Genomic DNA, 17582 nt, shown 5'->3' with positions numbered 1-17582 from the left:
TTTTTTTACCTCCCCTGCAGATCCTGGTAGAGGAATTGTGAGTATAAGAAAGTTTATTCTACATTTCTTTATTTAGAAAAATTGTATGATAACATAAATAGATGTGAATTATTTACAAGTTACAGATAATTGCAAAATATTATAACTGGTTGGTGAAGTTGTATACAAAATGGTACTCACTTAACAACCCTAATTGGGACTGGAACTCCGCTGCTAAGCAAAGCAGTCACTAAGTGGGAAATCACGTGACTGTCTCTGTGCTTTCTGGCTGGAAAGAGTCAAGACTACACAATTCCACACCTTTGGCTTTTGTTTGCCTCCTAACCACTCCTCCGCCCTTTGGAATGCTCGAGTGCCTGCTTACTGACTTGTACACATCGAAAGCAATTTAATCATGCTGGCAGCCCAGGGCTGGGAACCACGGGTGCGCTACACAAACAGCTTATTCTTTTCAAATCCCTTCTTCTCCAATCTCTCCACTCTGGTGGGAGGGGGGAAGCAAACAATTTCTGTAGGCAATCTCTCCTTTGCCTGACCCTTTCCAGCTTCCAGTGCAATCGCATTGCTTTTGATGCATAGAAGAGCAAACAGCTTACTCTCTTGCAATCCCTTCCTCTCTGATCTCTTTGCTCCACTAAGGGGGGGAAGGGTCATACAAAGGAGAGAGTGCCTACAGAAATCACTTGCTTTTTTTCTCCCTCTCTGCTCATAGAGCGGAGAGATTGAAGAGGAAGAGATTTCAACAGACTAAGCTGTTTGCATAGCACACCTGCTGCTCTGAGCCTCAGCACGATTGCATTGCTTTCAGTGGGTAGAAGAGCAAACAGCTTGGTCTCTTGCAATCCCTTCTTCTCCAATCTCTCTGCTCTGCAGTGGGGGGGGGGGGGGAAGAAAAAAACACAGGTTAGGCACAGGACAATGAGTACTGACTGAAATGGTAATCATGTGACTGAGGGACACTGCAGAGGTCGTAAATGGTTGTTAATTGGCCATAAAGTTATTTTTTCAGCATTGTTGTAACTTCAAACAGTCGCTGAATGAGTGGTCAGTGAGAACTACCTGTACTTAGTTGACAGGGTTGTTGATACAGTGAGATAATGAAGGGAAGTATGCAAGTCTTCCTGAACTCCTGGAGGAAAGGTGGGATGGTGTAATGGAAGGCATGTGCGAGGAGGATACTGGAATGGAGGATCAAGGTTATCAGGAGAGAGGGGGAGCATTCCTGAGCAAGCGCTTCTTCAGCCCGCAGCAGGACTGTGAAAAGGTGAAGAAGCTGAGACTGGCCCGTCCCTAGAGTCTCATGGGGTATAGCCACTAGTTGCTTTAGCATAGGTTTAGTCTGGCGAGACTTTGTCTATTAGGTGCAAGCTAATAAAAGAACTGGACTGGACTGCCTCGTTGTTGTTCTTGGGCTGGGCCTGACAGGTGGAGATCTAACAGACACTGTCTGTTATATATGGGCCTATAAATCCTGTTTTTTCCTGTACAAAAGAGTTGTTTTTTTGTCTTGCTTTTGTACTCTTCCTTTACATTAAACTAAGGTAAGGCTATATTAAATATAATGATATAGTCATGATACGCTTTAAGGTACATCAAATGGTAGGAATAGATCGTCGCTGTCAGCAGTATGAAGCAGAGTTCTGCTGTACAGATGTGAATTATTTTACTGGTTCCCCAAGGAATCTACTGAGCTGGAAGGTTAATTATAGCAGCAGAAACAAATCAAGGAATGGAGGAATAACTATCAAACTGAAGGAACGTGATGGGCTGGTTTAAATAAGCCAATATGCTCTGATGCCTGCTAACTTTTGATTCTAGTGACTGTATATAAGTCTGCTGTAATTTAAACACCTGTCTATCTGGAATGTGTGAAACGTCCTCGCCCACCACACACTCAACTGTTTACACACCTATTTCAGTGGGAAAGATAGCTTTAAAACAAACAGAATTTTAACAATGGAAAGTAATTTAGAAGGAGAAAGCTGAATTAAGGCATCTTAATGCAGGTTTTTCTTACTGGAAATAGAGGCCTTTATAACCATATCCCAAGACTGTATGCATGCTCAAATGTAAAATGCAGAAAAAAACTGATTTTTCATTCAGAAGTATTGCCAAATGAATACATTTTATGTCTTGAATAATACTATTGTCATGTTTTCAAGAAGCTTAGCATTTCTTGACAAGTGATAAAAGTAAGGAGTTGTGTAAAGCATTGAAATCCCATGTTTTTATTCCTTGGCTTGGACTAAAATAAATACATAATTGTATTTAATATAATACCAATATAAATAGTAATAAAATGAAAAATATTTTTTCCAGGCGCTAAGCGTTGGCAAGTATTGACTTACTCTGCCACAGTAGTGTCTCCAGGTGGTATTTTGCTCTGAATTCTGCTGGCATAAAGGGAGATGAAGATAACTTTTGACAATTCTCTGATAAAGCAGTGGAAGATTGCCTTAATAATATGAAATGAATTTCTTTTTATTTTAAAATGAAGTTAATACATTTTTTTTTAATGTATATTGAACACCTGTGTTTAAAGAGTTGTTTGCAGTTACCTTGTTGTTAAAGATGCAATTCAGGAATTGAAATGTTATCTCACATGGTCTACATTTTGGACTGAAATCAACGGGATAGTTAATGTATTCTTCTTGGGTATGTCTCTAGTATATAGAATTTATGGAGATATCAAGAACACTGGATTCTGGGGTATGAGGACTGGCTAAAAGAATTATTATACAAGACTGGAAGGAGAAATTTATACAGGTAGTCCTCAAGTTACGACTGCAATTGGGACTGGGATTGCTGTCGTAAAATGCAATGTCACGTGACCACATCACTTAGTGATGGCAATCCAGGCAGCCCTGGTTGTTGTTGTAACCCAATATGTGCAGGTTGTTAAGCAGGAAGTGGAGGGAGTCCCAGGTAAGGAGCATGGGGGTGCCACAGGGGGGCAGGGGAGGCCCTGGCAGGCTCAGCATAGGCTGTGCATGAGTTGAGGAAGGGGGTGCTCAGTCCAGTGCGAGCTCAGAAAGCCTGGGGAATGAGGGTGCGGGGTCCATGCAATCACAGGGAGGTCGGGGAAAGAGGGCATGGCACGTGTGCGTGTGAATGCAGGGAGGCTGAGGAAAGAGGGCGCGGGGTACATGTGTGCGATTCTAGGGAGGTCATGGAAAGAGGGTGTAGGGTGCATGTGATTGCAGAGAGGCCGTGGAAAGAGGGTGTGGGGTACGGGCATGTGTGTGGTCACAGGGAGGCCAAGGAAAGAGGGCACGGGGTACATGTGTGCATGTGTGCCATCATAGGGAGGCTATAGAAAGATGGCACAGGGTGTGTGCAATCACAGGAAGGCTGGGGAAGGAGGGTGCAGGGTGTGTGCAAGGGAAGGAGGGTACAGTGTGTATGAGTAAAGAAAGGCTGGTGGGGGGGAGACTTATCCCAGCAACTTGTGACCTTCCTTGCCAGCTTCGCATTAACTTTATTTGGGGGAAGCTGGCAGGGAAGGTCACAAATGGCAATCATGTAACTGCAGATCACTGCAACTGGTCGTAAGTGCGAACTGGTTGCCAGGCACCCAAATTTTGTTCATGTGATTGCATGGGTGCTACAACGGCCGGAACTTCAAGTACCAGTTGTAAGAGCCTTTGTTCAACACTGTTGTAACTTTGAACAGTCACTGAACAAATGGTCGTAACTCGAGGACTATCTGTCCCTGATCAGCAGCCACAGATAGTTGATATGTATCAACTTCTGGATTTGATGGTGGTGGAAACAGGAAGGTTGACTGAGGGGCAAGAAAAGACTTTGGAACAATATTGTCAAAAATGAGTTCTGATTATACCAGTAATATATTTTCCAGATTATTATGATTATTAATTTTGATAGTACGATAGACCATGTATGTGTATACACTTATTTTTTTCTGTTAATTAATGAAAATGCTGAAAATACTGTTGCTTACTGAACTGAATCACATCAAAGATTTCTGAGGAGGCAGAACTTTCTAAAAGTGCACTCATGTTGGATCTCTGTTGTAGTGGGTATCCTTTAGATATACTCAGCATTTTTGTTACCAAATCTCATGATGGGCTATTTAACTTCACCATAGCAGGGAAGTAGTGCCCCTTTATATGGAGCAAAGCATTGCAAAGCTGAGCTAAAAGTAGTAATTAGCTCTTAAAGTGTTAGTGTTTATGACTGTCACCATTTTTTTAATGTTTTATTTTAAATAATATTACAGCTGTTCCTAAGTTTTAGGGACAGGGTGAGTTTGGATAAAAATCCCAGTAAACATAGATCTGCTCTTATGTGATTGAAAGAAAGGGATAAACTACTCTACCCTCCTAAAAACCACCACCCCAAACACCAGTGCTGCTATATGTATAATTCCTAGGTTTTATCGTTATAGAATTATTCTGTCCTTCCTCAAAGGTATCATACATATCTTTACATTCCCCCTCCTAAAAAAAGAAACCGTCAAAAGTTGGGTTCAAATGTTATGATTAGCTGAAGGTCACATAATAAGCTTTCTGAATGATTGAGGATCTGAACCTGAGATTTCCTGTTCTAAGTCTACCACCTATGCTCTTCAGTAACTATGTTCCCATCTCATCTTATTAAGTCATAATGGATACCAGCCCACATATGTTGCCTCTGCTTGAGAGTGGATGTTGCTAATGATGCCTCTGTTACTGCTTAGCCAGATTTGGTGCCACTTGTAAACACAGAACTCTGCCTTTTTGTAAGTCCACGAGACTTCAGAAAATAACACCTTAGTTTGTCCGTGGCTTTATTTGGTGGCTTCTTCTGAGATGATAAAGTCATAGTCTTATATTAACACATTACACTATGATTGCTAACTTCCATATGGCTCATTAGCCACACTTGTTTGTGGGTGGAGTCAGTGGGAATGAATGAGTCTCTGTACTACTAAACCAGTTTTATATTTTGCTGTGTAAACTGGCTGTTTCTTTAAATGGATAGTATCTGTAATTAATACCGTCACTGAAAATTCATGACAAAATATACTTTTGCTGCTTTGTTGAATCTTAAAATATTTGTCATTTTCTTTTTCTTCTATTCAGCTTACAAATTTAAATATGATAAATGGAGCTGTTAATAAAGTAAGTGCAACTGCTTCCAATTATCGATCACCGCTCAACCCAGGAGGTTCATTTTGGGCTTTTCAAACACACAGTAGTACTACTGATACCAGACCTTCATCTTTAACACTCAGGTAAGAGAAACAGAATTAGACTGAAAATGCTAATGTGATATTTGGATATGTTTTAGAGACATCTCCATATGTCATATTAGCATTTTGCTCGTATAATGTCATGTGAGAATTGTGATTATTTGTTGACTGCTAACTTCTTGAAGAAGCTAGCAACGTAACTAGTGAAACATTAGCACATATAACTGTACATCAGCTCAGTTGATACCATCAGGAAGTAATTTCACCAATAAATAGCAGCCATAAAAACCTAGAGTTTCTGAATATTACTTTTTTATAAGACCATGGCTGAAGTAGATTAACTGATGTATGTAGGCAGTCTTTAATTCTTCACTGAATATGAGAATTATGTATTTATTTTTTGCTGATATTATGTAGTTGGTATTGATGTATTTTCCTCATTTTGAGGAAAATCTAGGCACTCAATGAAACAAATAATAGAACAAGAATCTTGCCTTTTGTTTTTGTCTTCAGTAGGCTATCTTGCTCAAAGAGCAGCCAATAGGACTAGGCATTCCTGTCTGAAGTTGATTTATCTGTCTACAAATGACATCCTTTCCTTGTAGTTTTGTGAACCTAAGCAGTTAAGTTCTGGAAACACTTCCCCTCTATCCATATGGAATACTATAGGGGAAATTAATCAATGTAAGAGAGCTAGCTTTGGTGAGTGGTAGTTATAGATGTTTGATTGTAGTTTGTTGCTAGGTAAATTTTCCAAAGATTCTTCTTATGTCTCTCTTGCTTTCCTCCACTGCAAATAGAAATTTTAAAACATGGTCATGTAAGGAAGAGATTTCTGAAAAACCCTGATCCCAGTGCCTTTAAGGATTTAAAAGCTGAAATCAGTATCTTGACTTAGACCCTGAAGTGTATCTGTAGCCCATGCAGCAGACAAAGAGGTATAATATGATCTGTCTAATACCAAAGGGTCCTGGAGGAAACGGATTATCTAGACCCTTATCAGTCAGGTTTCAGGCCCGGCTATGGAACGGAAACAGCATTGGTTGCACTTATGGATGATCTCTGGCAGGAGTGGGATGGTGGAAGTGCGACCATCCTTGCTCTCCTTAATCTCTCAGCAGCATTCGATACTGTCGACCATGGTATCCTATTGAGACGGCTCAGGGATATGGGGGTGGGTGGCACAGTTTTGTGCTGGTTCACCTCCTTTCTCCAGGGCTGATCGCAATCGATGGTGATAGGGAGCGAGAGGTCCCATCCTCGGTCCCTCCATTGTGGGGTGCCGCAGGGTTCGGTTCTCTCTCCGCTCCTTTTCAACATCTATATGAATCCGCTGGGCGAGATCATCCGTCATCATGGGATGCGGTATCATCAGTATGCTGATGATACTCAACTATATATCTCCATCCCTGGTGAGGTAAGTGATGCCGTGACCGCCCTCTTGCGGTGCCTGGAGGCTGCGAGGGTCTGGATGGGGAACAACAGGCTCCAGCTGAACCCTGGCAAAACGGAGTGGCTGTGGGTTAATGGCTCCTCTGTATCCGGGACGTTGTCATCGTTGGTCTTGGATGGGGTAGCGCTGCCCCAGACAGACCCAGTGCGTAATTTGGGGGTCCTCCTGGACTCATGGCTCCTGCTCAAAGAGCAGGTGGCAGCCGTGGCCAGGAGGGCTTTTGCACAGTTTCGGGTTGTGCACCAGTTACGCCCTTTCCTGGATCGGGATGCCTTGCGAACAGTCACTCATGCCCTTGTTATCTCCCAGATAGACTACTGCAATGTGCTCTACATGGGGCTACCCTTGAAGAGTATCCGGAAGTTTCAGCTGGTCCAGAGTGCGGCCGCGCGAGCAATTTTTGGGGCCCGAAGAAGGACCCATATAACACCTTTGCTCCGTGAGCTGCATTGGGTACCAGTTTGCTTCTGGGTCCAATTCAAGGTTTTGGTTATCACCTTTAAAGCCCTACATGGCATGGTTCAGGTTACCTGAAGGACCGCCTCACCCCCATGATTTCAACCCGTCCCACCCGATCTCACAGAGAGGGCATGCTCCGGATCCCCGTGGTAAAAGAACTTTGATTAGCGAGGTCCAGAAGGCGGGCCTTCTCTGCTGTAGCCCCCGCCCTTTGGGACATCTTGCCCCCGGGGGTGAGACAGGCCCCCTCACTCCAGGCCTTTTGGAGGGATTTGAAGACCTGTCTCTGCCATCTGGCCTGGGGCGGGGAGGGAGGATATCAAAAATGGGGTTGGCTGGCCCCTTAGCAGCCTGGTGTGGCCTCTATCAGCCTCTTGGATTTTTTAGCCTTTTTATCTTTCTCTTTGTACTTTGGTTTTATAATCTTTTAATTATATATTGCTGATTTTAGTTTGTTGTAAGCCGCCCAGAGTCCCCCATTGTGGGGAGATGGGCGGGGACAAGTCAAATTAATAATAATAATAATAATATTACAACCCAGCAGTATTACTCTAGATGTATTAAAGTTCTAAACTGTCTTTGAGGTCAGTGCCAGGTAAGAGAGCATTAAAATAATCAAGCCTGAGCATAACCTGAGGAAGTATGGTTCCTTCAAGTAAAATTAAAGTTGCTCATCCAGACAGAGTTGATAAAAATTCTCATAGCCACAAATGCCAGTTGAATTCAGACACAACAGGAGTGCCTCCAAATTGATTTTCTGTTTCTTCAGAGGAAGTATCCATCCAAAAGTCACTTGGATTCAGTTCAATTTGCTAATCCTCATTCATATAAAATAATGTTTTGGCTATTTTGACAACATGTCATAGAGAAGCCTTTCCCATCTATCTACTTAGAACCCTTTTAACTGGGGGTGCTAGAGAGTAGATCTGAGGCCTTCTTGCATGCCAGACACTACCATTAAATTATAGCTTTTATCCTAACATTTGTCATAAGCTTCTTCTGGGATGATTTTCAACTTTCCAATTTAGCTTAAAGCCCTGATATTTACTGAAATCCTTTCAAACAAGTTATAACCAAACTTTGCCCTACTTAGCTTCTGAGCCCAGATGAGGTCAGCCAGAAAGATCTGGTCAAGAGACTAATACAGGTAGTTCTTGTTTAGTGACTGCCTCATCTAGTGATGGTTTGCAGTTACACTGGTGATGAAAAAGTAACTTTACGACCAATCCTTGCATTTATAATTTTCGCAAGTCTGTAAAGCAAAGGAAAGCTGAAGTAAGATCATAAGCATAGTGGCAGTTTTACTTGGCAACTGCTTTGCATAACAACCAAGTTGCTGATCCCAGTTGTGGTCCCTAACCAAGGACTAACTGTATTCATACTTTTTATATAAGAAACAGTGAAGCTAGAAGATATATGATTAGCAAGATTAGCTAAATGAAAGATTAGCAAGTGACTAGCATCTCTGGTTATATCTGAATATTTTTAATATTCAGTTCAATTTGCGGTTGACATATTTATTTCAGATCACTCACAGATCTAGAATTCTATCCCATTCTACCCATCACAATATTTAGGCTGTCGATAAGTGTTAGGATCCATTCTTTCCTCCTTAAACTTCTTTGTTCAACTGCAGTGCATTGACCACTATTGCATATTGGTCTATTCATTAACTGACTTTATTTTTATCTGAATAACTTTGAAGCAATCTCTTCTTCCCTCCCTCACCCCCAATCCTTAGGCAGGATAAAACCTCTATTATTCTTGTTGTTTGGCTTGCTTTGGAATTTCTTTCAGGACAATGAAATACATTTCTTTATTGGGAGGGGACACTGAATAAGTACTCCAAAATGATCAACCTATTCATGAGGTGTGCAACCTCTTTAAGAACAGGTTTATCTTGAGATCCAAATCTGTTTTGTTTATATTAGTGTAATAAAAATCTAATCAAGTATACCACTGAATTCTGGCTATCAAGTCATTGGTGCAGTATCACTCTCTTGCTTTTACTTAGGGAGGAAAAAACCCTACATACTCTTGTAAATTCAGGTCATTTTGTCTGAATGCAATCATAATCTCTTTGCTAAAATTGCAGAAAATAAACTCAGTTCCAGTGCTTTTTGCCAACATGAAAAGAACCTGAACATGGCAACACTAAAGGCAAACATAAATTTAACTGCTGTGATAATACAAAAATCACAATTCCAGAACTCTGAAATTATCTTATTGAATCCTGTCTCCTATTACAGGTAGTCCTCATTTGGCAACCACAATTGAGACTGGCAACTCAGTCATTAAGTGAAGTGGTTGCTAAGTGAAACCAGACCTGTGCTTATGATCTTACTTAGCTTTCCTTAGCGACCTGTGAAGGTCGTAAATGCGAGGATTGGTTGTAAAGTTACTTTTTCATCACCATCGTAACTGTAAGTGGTTGCTAAATGAGGCAGTTGCTAAACGAGGACTGCCTGTATTGATTTAGATGCCCTAGTGTTTTGGATGTTTGTGACAACTGTTACCATCAGTGTCATGAACAATCCCAGAAAATCAAGAAACCTAGAAAGTGTTTTGTAGAGGCAGAATGTTCCATATGTGTCTTTTGTTTTCTCTTGGGCATTTGGCTCATCTGCTGGAGGCTGGCAAAATAAACAGCAGGATGAACTAAGAAGTATGGGAAAAATGCACAGTAGGAGCAAATCAACAATAGAACTAATTAGTAAGAAGGTAGGGTTATTTTTCCTAGATGTGTTCTAACAGAATGGTCAGCCATTTGTCACACATACTTTAATTTGAATTCTTGCAGTAAGTAGGAAGTCAAACTTTACACAAGATAAATTTCCCTTTCCCCACATTATTTAAATATATACATACATGCACACACCCAACTGTGTGTATTATAAAGATATAGGAACATTAAAGGTTGAAATACATTGTCTTCAGCATGCTCATCCTTTTATAGCTTCTTTACTTAAAAATATGACAGTATGAAATGACTGCTGTGAAGCAGAGAAAGAGGCATGAAGAAGTTTTTCTTTATTACTCTTTTAAGTAAACAGTGTTTACTTCTTACAATGATACAGGAAGGTTAATTATATCAGACTTGCTCCTAGGCAAGTTGGTACTGCCCTGATTGTAAATTATAGCCTCTAGCATATCTTTCCATTAATTTCTTATGCAAGAGCAGTGTTCCCATTAGATATCCGCCTGACATATGGAGGCTTTAAAACATGATATTGCCTGAACAATTGAGCAACATTAGATAACTGATGCAATTTGCATTAATTTTCTAGGCTTTGGCCTTATAAAACCATCAAGTGTGCTAGCTGTTATGTCTTCTATGTACCTGAGTGAGGGCATGAAATAGAGGTAGGGGGAGCAGAATATAGGTCCATAGCAATAAAGGCATTCAGCTGGGTCAGAGAACAAACTGAAAAGTGCCCTCTCTCCTATGATGCAGTTATATAAATACAGATAGTCCTTGTTTAGCAATCACAATTGGGACTGGCAACTTGGTCATTAAGCAAAGCAGCCACTAAGAGAAAAATCATGTGACTGTGGTTATGATTTTACTTCAACTTTCCTTGGCTTTACAGCATCAAAAGGATATGACCCCAAACAGCCGGGTGAGCCCAAATGATGGGGAAGGTTTCCAGAACTTGACTCACAAGGAAGCTGGGTAAATGGGCAAATCTTATAGCCCTTTCCCCTGACTCTCCCACCTTTTGGAATGCTTACCCTGGTGCTGGGATAGTTAGCAAGAAAAGATTGATGTTTGTATTTACATTCATTGGAGAGGAAGGGATTACAAGAGAGTAAGCAAGCATGCAATGGGGAATACACATGAAGAGGAATGTGCTAGCACTTGCTGTTTGCCTGGCCCACTTGCCCATAGCTGCTTAGGAGGCAAAAGAAAGCCTTTAGTGTGAAACTGATTAGGGTCTGGTCAATTTCAGGCAGCAGCTGCCAGCTCACCCAGCATTCTCCTCAACTAATTAAGGTCACAGAGCTGAGGAGTTAATTTTCCCTTAGCACTTTTTAGGGAAGCCTGCATTGCAGAGAAAAGCAGCTCAGGAAGAGATTGCTTGTTTAGGCAATTTCTCCCCTCTGTGAGTGGGGGGGAAGAAAACAAAAAAGGGTTAGGTGCAGGACAATGTGTACTAATTGACTGTAATGGCAAACACATGACAGAGAGACCTGCAAAGGTCATAAATGTAGGCAGTTACTTTTTCATCACCATTGTAACTGTGAAGAATCACTGTCCAAGGGAGTTGCTAAATGAGGACTACCTGTAAGTTCTAAAATAATTTTGATTAGACATCCTCTGTCCTTTACTCTGGAGAATTATGTGCACTGGCTTTACACTGTTTGTCCTTCTGAATTTAGAGTATGCAGCCTTCTTTTGTTGTTTCATCCCTCATCAGGTTGCTGCTGAGCTGGTATAATTATTCATCTTCAGTGCTCGCATGGCTCCCACATACTCTGTTCTCTGGCCATATGCACTTTATATGGTACAAATTGTCATTGCTACATTTGCTGATTCAATGGAAGAATCCTACTATGAGAGAAGCAGTGGTGTGTTTTTGATAACATCCAGTTCTGTTCTCTTCTACAATTCAAATACAACACAAAGAAATGGCTATAACCCTAAACATTAATAATAGGGAATATATCTTTATGTAACTAGTTAAAATTGGTTTACATAAATTTTCCCTTTCATTTATTATGTCATGATTTGATTAGGTTTGTTTTAATGTTTTGTAAACTACCTTGATATTGAAAAATGATAATTGACAGATAAATAGATTTAATTCTCCCAGGCCTTGGGTTAGAGTGGTTGGGGCCCCTGCTGGATATTGTGTGTGGGTGTGGTTAGCCCAATTTGCCATCAGTTTCTGTTGTTTATTCCTTTTTATTTATTTTTTTCATAATTATTGTATTCTATTTTTACTCTGTTGGTTTTTATTGTACATTGCCCAGAGTCAGTTTGGAGTCAGGCAGTGCCTACATTGAATTAAAAATTAAATTAATTGGATAGCTAATTTTGGTCTGTGGTAGAACTAAGATTGTCAGTGCTTCGCTGACAATCACTGCTATATCATAATTTCTCTGTGATTGCAAGGAAGGTAAAAATGTTCAAGAATTTGTCAAGCCACTCTGTTTTTCCAAATGAATCAGTTATGAAAACCCAAGACACCCAAATCTGCAGAAATAGCTTTATTGATCACTTGCTCCAAAATTCAAGAAAATAAACGGGAAGAAAGGAGAGTTTATAATTCCTTGAATCTTCTCTACATTGACCGTTAAGTTGTTTGCTTCAGATTATTAAAGCATGTCCAGTTTTAATAATGGTTCAGCTGTTGTTATGGAATATTTTATAAATATTTTAATTGCTTATAATTTGCTTTTTAACACCCTGTCAGCACTGAAGGTCTTAGGGCAGGTGGAGTTGGTGTGAAGGGCTGCAAAAAAGAGGAAAGGAGGCAGCTATTTGCAGAAAGTCACATTACAAAATGGAATGTGGCACCTAGAGTTTGCTCTGCCAACATTTGAATTAAGTCAGAACTTATTAAACATTGCTTTTTTAAATGGTGAAGCTTTTGTACACAAGTGTCTTGAATATATCTGTAGGCACATAAATAATCTGTCCTAAATTCCAGTTGTCACTTTGCGTGACACTGATACTGTAAGAAACTATGAAGCCTACTAATATGTGTTTGTGGAGACTAGTTCATACTATTAATATTCCATACACACATTCATTGCCCTGCAGTGTAAAAATGGTTTGAATAAGAGCCAAACTCTATGCTATGCCAGGGAATGTCTGGCTGATCACTCAATGTTACTATATTAAAAAAAAATTATAGTCAGTAGTCAAATGAAGGCATTGCTAATTTGATTGTGGAGATGATGTCTTAATCTTTTTCACCAAAGCAGTTTACTTATTCTAAGTAACTTCCACTTCCAAAAGTTTTTTTCCATACATGCATGATTTTCTTCATAGAGCAAATATCAGCTTATATGGTGTGTGTGTGTGTGTGTGTGTGTATCAGGAAAACAGCTAAGCGCAAAACAAAAAATGCTTTTACCTCTTTATTGCTTGCTTGACCCAATTAGTATTAACCCTCACTTTCCCATCCTTGCAGATGTATTTATGTAGGTCTTTTGAAGGGCAAAACTCAGAAAGACAGGGATATTGTAATGTATGTGAAAAATGGACTTGAGTTAGCCATTAAATCTTTAGCAGAGTTAAAGTTCTGGAAATTTATTCATAAGCCTTGATTAGCCCATACTAAACTATATAATGACTGCTGTATAGAAAATGTGAGAAAACTAAGAGCTTAGTGCTCATTGTGCTGGTGTCCAAAATGGTTGTCTTTCAGAGGTGAATAGTAAAATGGTTGGTCAGAAGCTTTGGCTGCTTACTCAAGTGATTTGGAAAGGAGTGCCTCAGACAATTTGGCTGGAATTTGTAGTTTTATGTTTTCCAACCCAGCCCTTCCTTCTGAGTTGAACTGTCAGGGCATCATTTAGATGCCTGGCTTTTTCCTGTATGTATACACACATGGGCGCACATATGCCTCACAATCTACTCTAAACCTTCCTGTGTATTCCTTGCACAAGGCCAGGAACCGACAACATTGATAAATAAAAGCTACATTGCCATATTAGAATAAAGTCAGCATCGTGCTATTAAATATGGTATTTTTAGAGGAAAGATTTTCTAAGGCCAGAACTAACTAGCTAAATTTCCTAAATGTGCATATGAGACTTCTATGAGAATGTCCGTATATTGAAACAAATATTTTCTTCCACAGTAAAGGTACAATGAGGCTGCTAAAAATTTTGTTGAGATTCCAGTCAAAGGAAGTTATGCTCCAAATAAAATGAATGAAATAAATTTGTCTTCCATGTTAATATTAATGTTTTTTTAATAATTTCCATACAGCATGATTAAATAAATGAACTGTCCATGAGATCCCCCTCTCCCAAAATTTTAAGACAGGCATAGCATTCTGTTTATTTCATTGATATAAACAGAATTCTTCTACTTTATTCTCATGCATTTCGAAAGAGAGACCGAATGTGTTTCAAAACTATTGACTATTGCTATCGTTTATACTTTGACTTGAGTTTTGATATTTGAAATACATTTCGCCAAGTTGTTAATATATACGATTGAATATGGTGAAAGGAACATTTTAACCTGTAGCTTGTAGACTTGGATTATGTTGGTGGTGTAAATATTTGTTCTTCAGCTTATAGGTAGACATCCACAGTTTTCTGAGCTATTGAGAGTTCTGACATAAACCAAAAACTTCTTTGACAGGATTAGAGGAAAGAAAAAAAAATCAGTGATAATTTAAGTGCTCCTATTAATAATATATGATGATAACTTGATCCAGAGCCTTATTTCAGGTAGAAGAGAATATGAGAAGCTAATACATTTCATGCTATTTAAAGAGTGCTGAAGAAAAAAAAAACCTGGTTATTTGAAAATGCCTGTGTTTTTGATTAATTTTGCAAAATTGCAATTCTGTTGTTTTCCACAGGGGAAAGAAGAAGAGAGGCATATAAGCTGTAGCCATACAAAGAGCCTGCAGTATCACAGCTTAGGAAGCACTGTGGTCTCTGTCCTGTCCTGGCTCTGCATTTGTAAGGGGAATAGGAAGCTACAGGCTAGAACTGTGTCCTGACCTCTTGGCATCATGGCAGCCAAGATACTTGGCTGAGAATCTGTTACTTCTTCTATACGGACAATGAGCAAATCCATTCTAAAAGAGAATTCTGTTAAACACTAGGCCTGTACCTATTAAAACATTGCAGACCCTGAAAACTCTAGGAAAAGGCAGCTAATTTTTGAAGCTATCTACTTATAGCATGTCCCTACTCGCAACTTTGTCCTTTGTACACAGTCTCTTCTGCTATGTTATTCAATATTATGAGTTTAGATTTGGCATTGTTGATGCAAGTAGCATAAAAATCATGCTTGTTGAAGAGAGAGTTAAGCTGCTCTGTAGTAAACGATAGGTTGTGGTTCTTCCATTCATTATCCACAGTTATAAATGAAGGTATTACTTTAGTCAAATAAACAAAGAACTTTGGATAAAATGACCATGGATGTTTGCCAAAAGAACTGTAATAAAATATGCTCACTCTACAGTTTAGTGAATATATTTCTCTGTATTGCTTTCAAAGTCATATCATTCATCTTTTCACAGTAAGACCTTTGTTTCTGGACCATGTGGTCACCAGGACTTATAAAAGTTTAAAGGTTTCATATTAGAATTTATTATCTTCAGTATCTTCCTTTAAAACAAAAGCTACTGGATCTTATTACAGTTATCTGCATGTTGCTATCAAGGGAATATTGTTATCTACTTTCGTATAATGCCCCCAACTCTAATTTTCTAACCTCTGCCTTAAATTGCTGCATTTCATTCTCAATGCTCTGATACTTGCACCTGGTTAATATACATCTTATTTCCAAGTAGCTTATAACATACTGGATGTTGCAAACTAGGGTAGCATTACATTTTAATCCAGATACTTTCCCCAACCTCAGTTCAATTGTTGCCTCTCTGTCCAATAGAGTTCTAGAAAAATCTATTTGTAGAATTTGTCAACAAGCTTTTTTGTGGCAGGAGTCCATTTTGTTCAACCTAAAAAAACACATGGAATTGCTTTATTCCCACCAGCTCATCCTAGTATATCCAGTGAAAATATATCTCACCTAACTTTTGTTATGCCTGAACACTGACAGGTATCACGGTTAGTTCCCTTTAAAGATCCTGTGGGAATGTGATCTTAGGCACTCATTTTCAATTTCTTGATATAATGCAATTTTATACTGTTATACTTTATTTTGTTGGTTTTTATAATGTTTAGAATCATAAATTTAACAATTTATGTGCCATTAAAATATTTATGTGGTAAATGTTAATCATGTCCATAGTAATCAAAATGAGAAATATTCTACCTTTATATATAATATCCATGTCTGTCTGTCTGTCTGTCAAAAGCATATAATGAAGTTCTTTACCTCCATTCTTTTTATGTGGTTGTCATAACCATTATATAAATCTACCTAACTTTTATTATTCTTTACATTTGCAAAATATTTTATAGCTTGCCTCACAATCATCATCATCCTTGTGATTATTACTGTTATCTATTATTTGAAATTATATTCTGCCTTTTTGCCTGTGGGGATATTTTTACTTTATAGGTAGGAAAGCTGAAATATGCATTTCTTTAGGTCTGTCCAGTGACTCTACTGGTGAGAAGGAACCTACTTTTGTGATAGGATCTTTGCAGCATTTAATAACATTAGATTTGAAGCACTGTTTATAGGCCAATACAGGTCAATTATAGTTGGATTATTACTAACAATTGAGCAGGATTGCTCATAAAAGCAAATGTTCCTCCTTAGAAGATGAATCAGGGAAAGCCACATAAACAAGCTTAAAGTATCTGCCACTTGATTTTGCCAATAGCAGAACTGACAGAGAAAACCAGCTGTAGCACCATCTCTTCTCTGTCTTTTTTTAAAATGTATTTGTTATTAAAGTGTTAAAATGGTATTTAAAAAGCAAATATTGGAATGCAAAGAAAGTAATTTAAATTAAAAAAGAAAAACCACAGTGAAAAAAAGAAAAGGTAGATTACACCCTACCTTTTCCTTTCATTTGTATCCCCAACCATGGGCCATGATTTAGATATTTGAACTTTATATCAAACATTTCTAATTGTTGTCAGTTTCTGTTTAAGTCCTAAAAACTGCATTCCAGATATCTAAATCTGCCTTGCTATGTGATATAGTGTATATAAGGGAGCCATTCTTGCTTGAACTTCGTTAAACCATCTCTTCTCTGTCATGTTCTGTAGTGAAGGCTGGTACTTCCCAACATGCTGATCAGTACTGATGTGGAATTTCTTCCCATTCCCATAGGAAATTTTGTGGGAGGGGAAAAAAAGTTCCTGAAGGATCAAAACTGGGAGGTAGATACTGAAAAACTACTCATGATAGATGTCTTATTGGGATACTTTGTGGATCCACCCTCTAGTTTTGTGCCCCAAAAGAATCTTCCTGGCTCCTCAGTATTTGACCTAGAGCCTGGGTTGTTGTTGTTGCTTTAGTTAAACAACTTGATGCTTGTACACCCCTGACATTTTGCCTCCTATAAAGATGGAAAATGAGTCAGGGTGTGTGGTACTTTACAAAAAGCCATTCAGCAATTTCTTAGCTGAGTAGGATTTGAATCAACATGTTGATGGAGCTTCATCATATCACTCACTCAATTCTACTGGGTGTTTATCTGAGGCAGTACAGGAAATTGCAAGATCAGAGTTGTCTTGGCAAGTTATTTTGGCTACTAAGAGTACTGTGAACAGGTCATAAGAGGAAAAGACCTGGTCTGGTAAATTCAGAAAGATGCAAGTGGAAAATGTGCATCAAAATATCAGCCGTTAAAATTTCGT

General features: G+C 39.0%; 1 protein-coding gene across 12 annotated transcripts in view; it reads left to right on the top strand.

Moving 5' to 3' along the window:
• Nucleotides 1–17582, top strand: part of TTLL5 (tubulin tyrosine ligase like 5) — a 158608-nt gene that overhangs the window by 84983 nt on the left and 56043 nt on the right. For 11 of the 12 annotated variants that reach the window (XR_015796951.1, XM_088145304.1, XM_088145302.1 and 8 more), the window contains one exon: nt 5085–5236. Coding sequence is in view for 11 of the 12 variants with exons in the window: in XM_088145304.1 (XP_088001430.1) it covers nt 5085–5236 (152 nt within the window). In the remaining variant the exon portion in view is untranslated. Of the gene's footprint in view, nt 1–5084; nt 5237–14653; nt 15250–17582 lie in introns of those variants that run through there. The other variant, XM_088145310.1, reaches the window with a different exon arrangement.

This window comes from Python bivittatus, unplaced genomic scaffold, assembly GCF_059951505.1.
Source record: "Python bivittatus isolate LINGU-HERP-01145 unplaced genomic scaffold, Pbiv_v1 ctg000480_np1212, whole genome shotgun sequence".
In the NCBI taxonomy this organism is placed as follows: Eukaryota; Metazoa; Chordata; class Lepidosauria; order Squamata; family Pythonidae; genus Python; species Python bivittatus.
The sequence above is the reverse complement of the archived record's forward strand: the minus strand, read 5'-3'. Positions and strand labels throughout refer to the sequence as shown.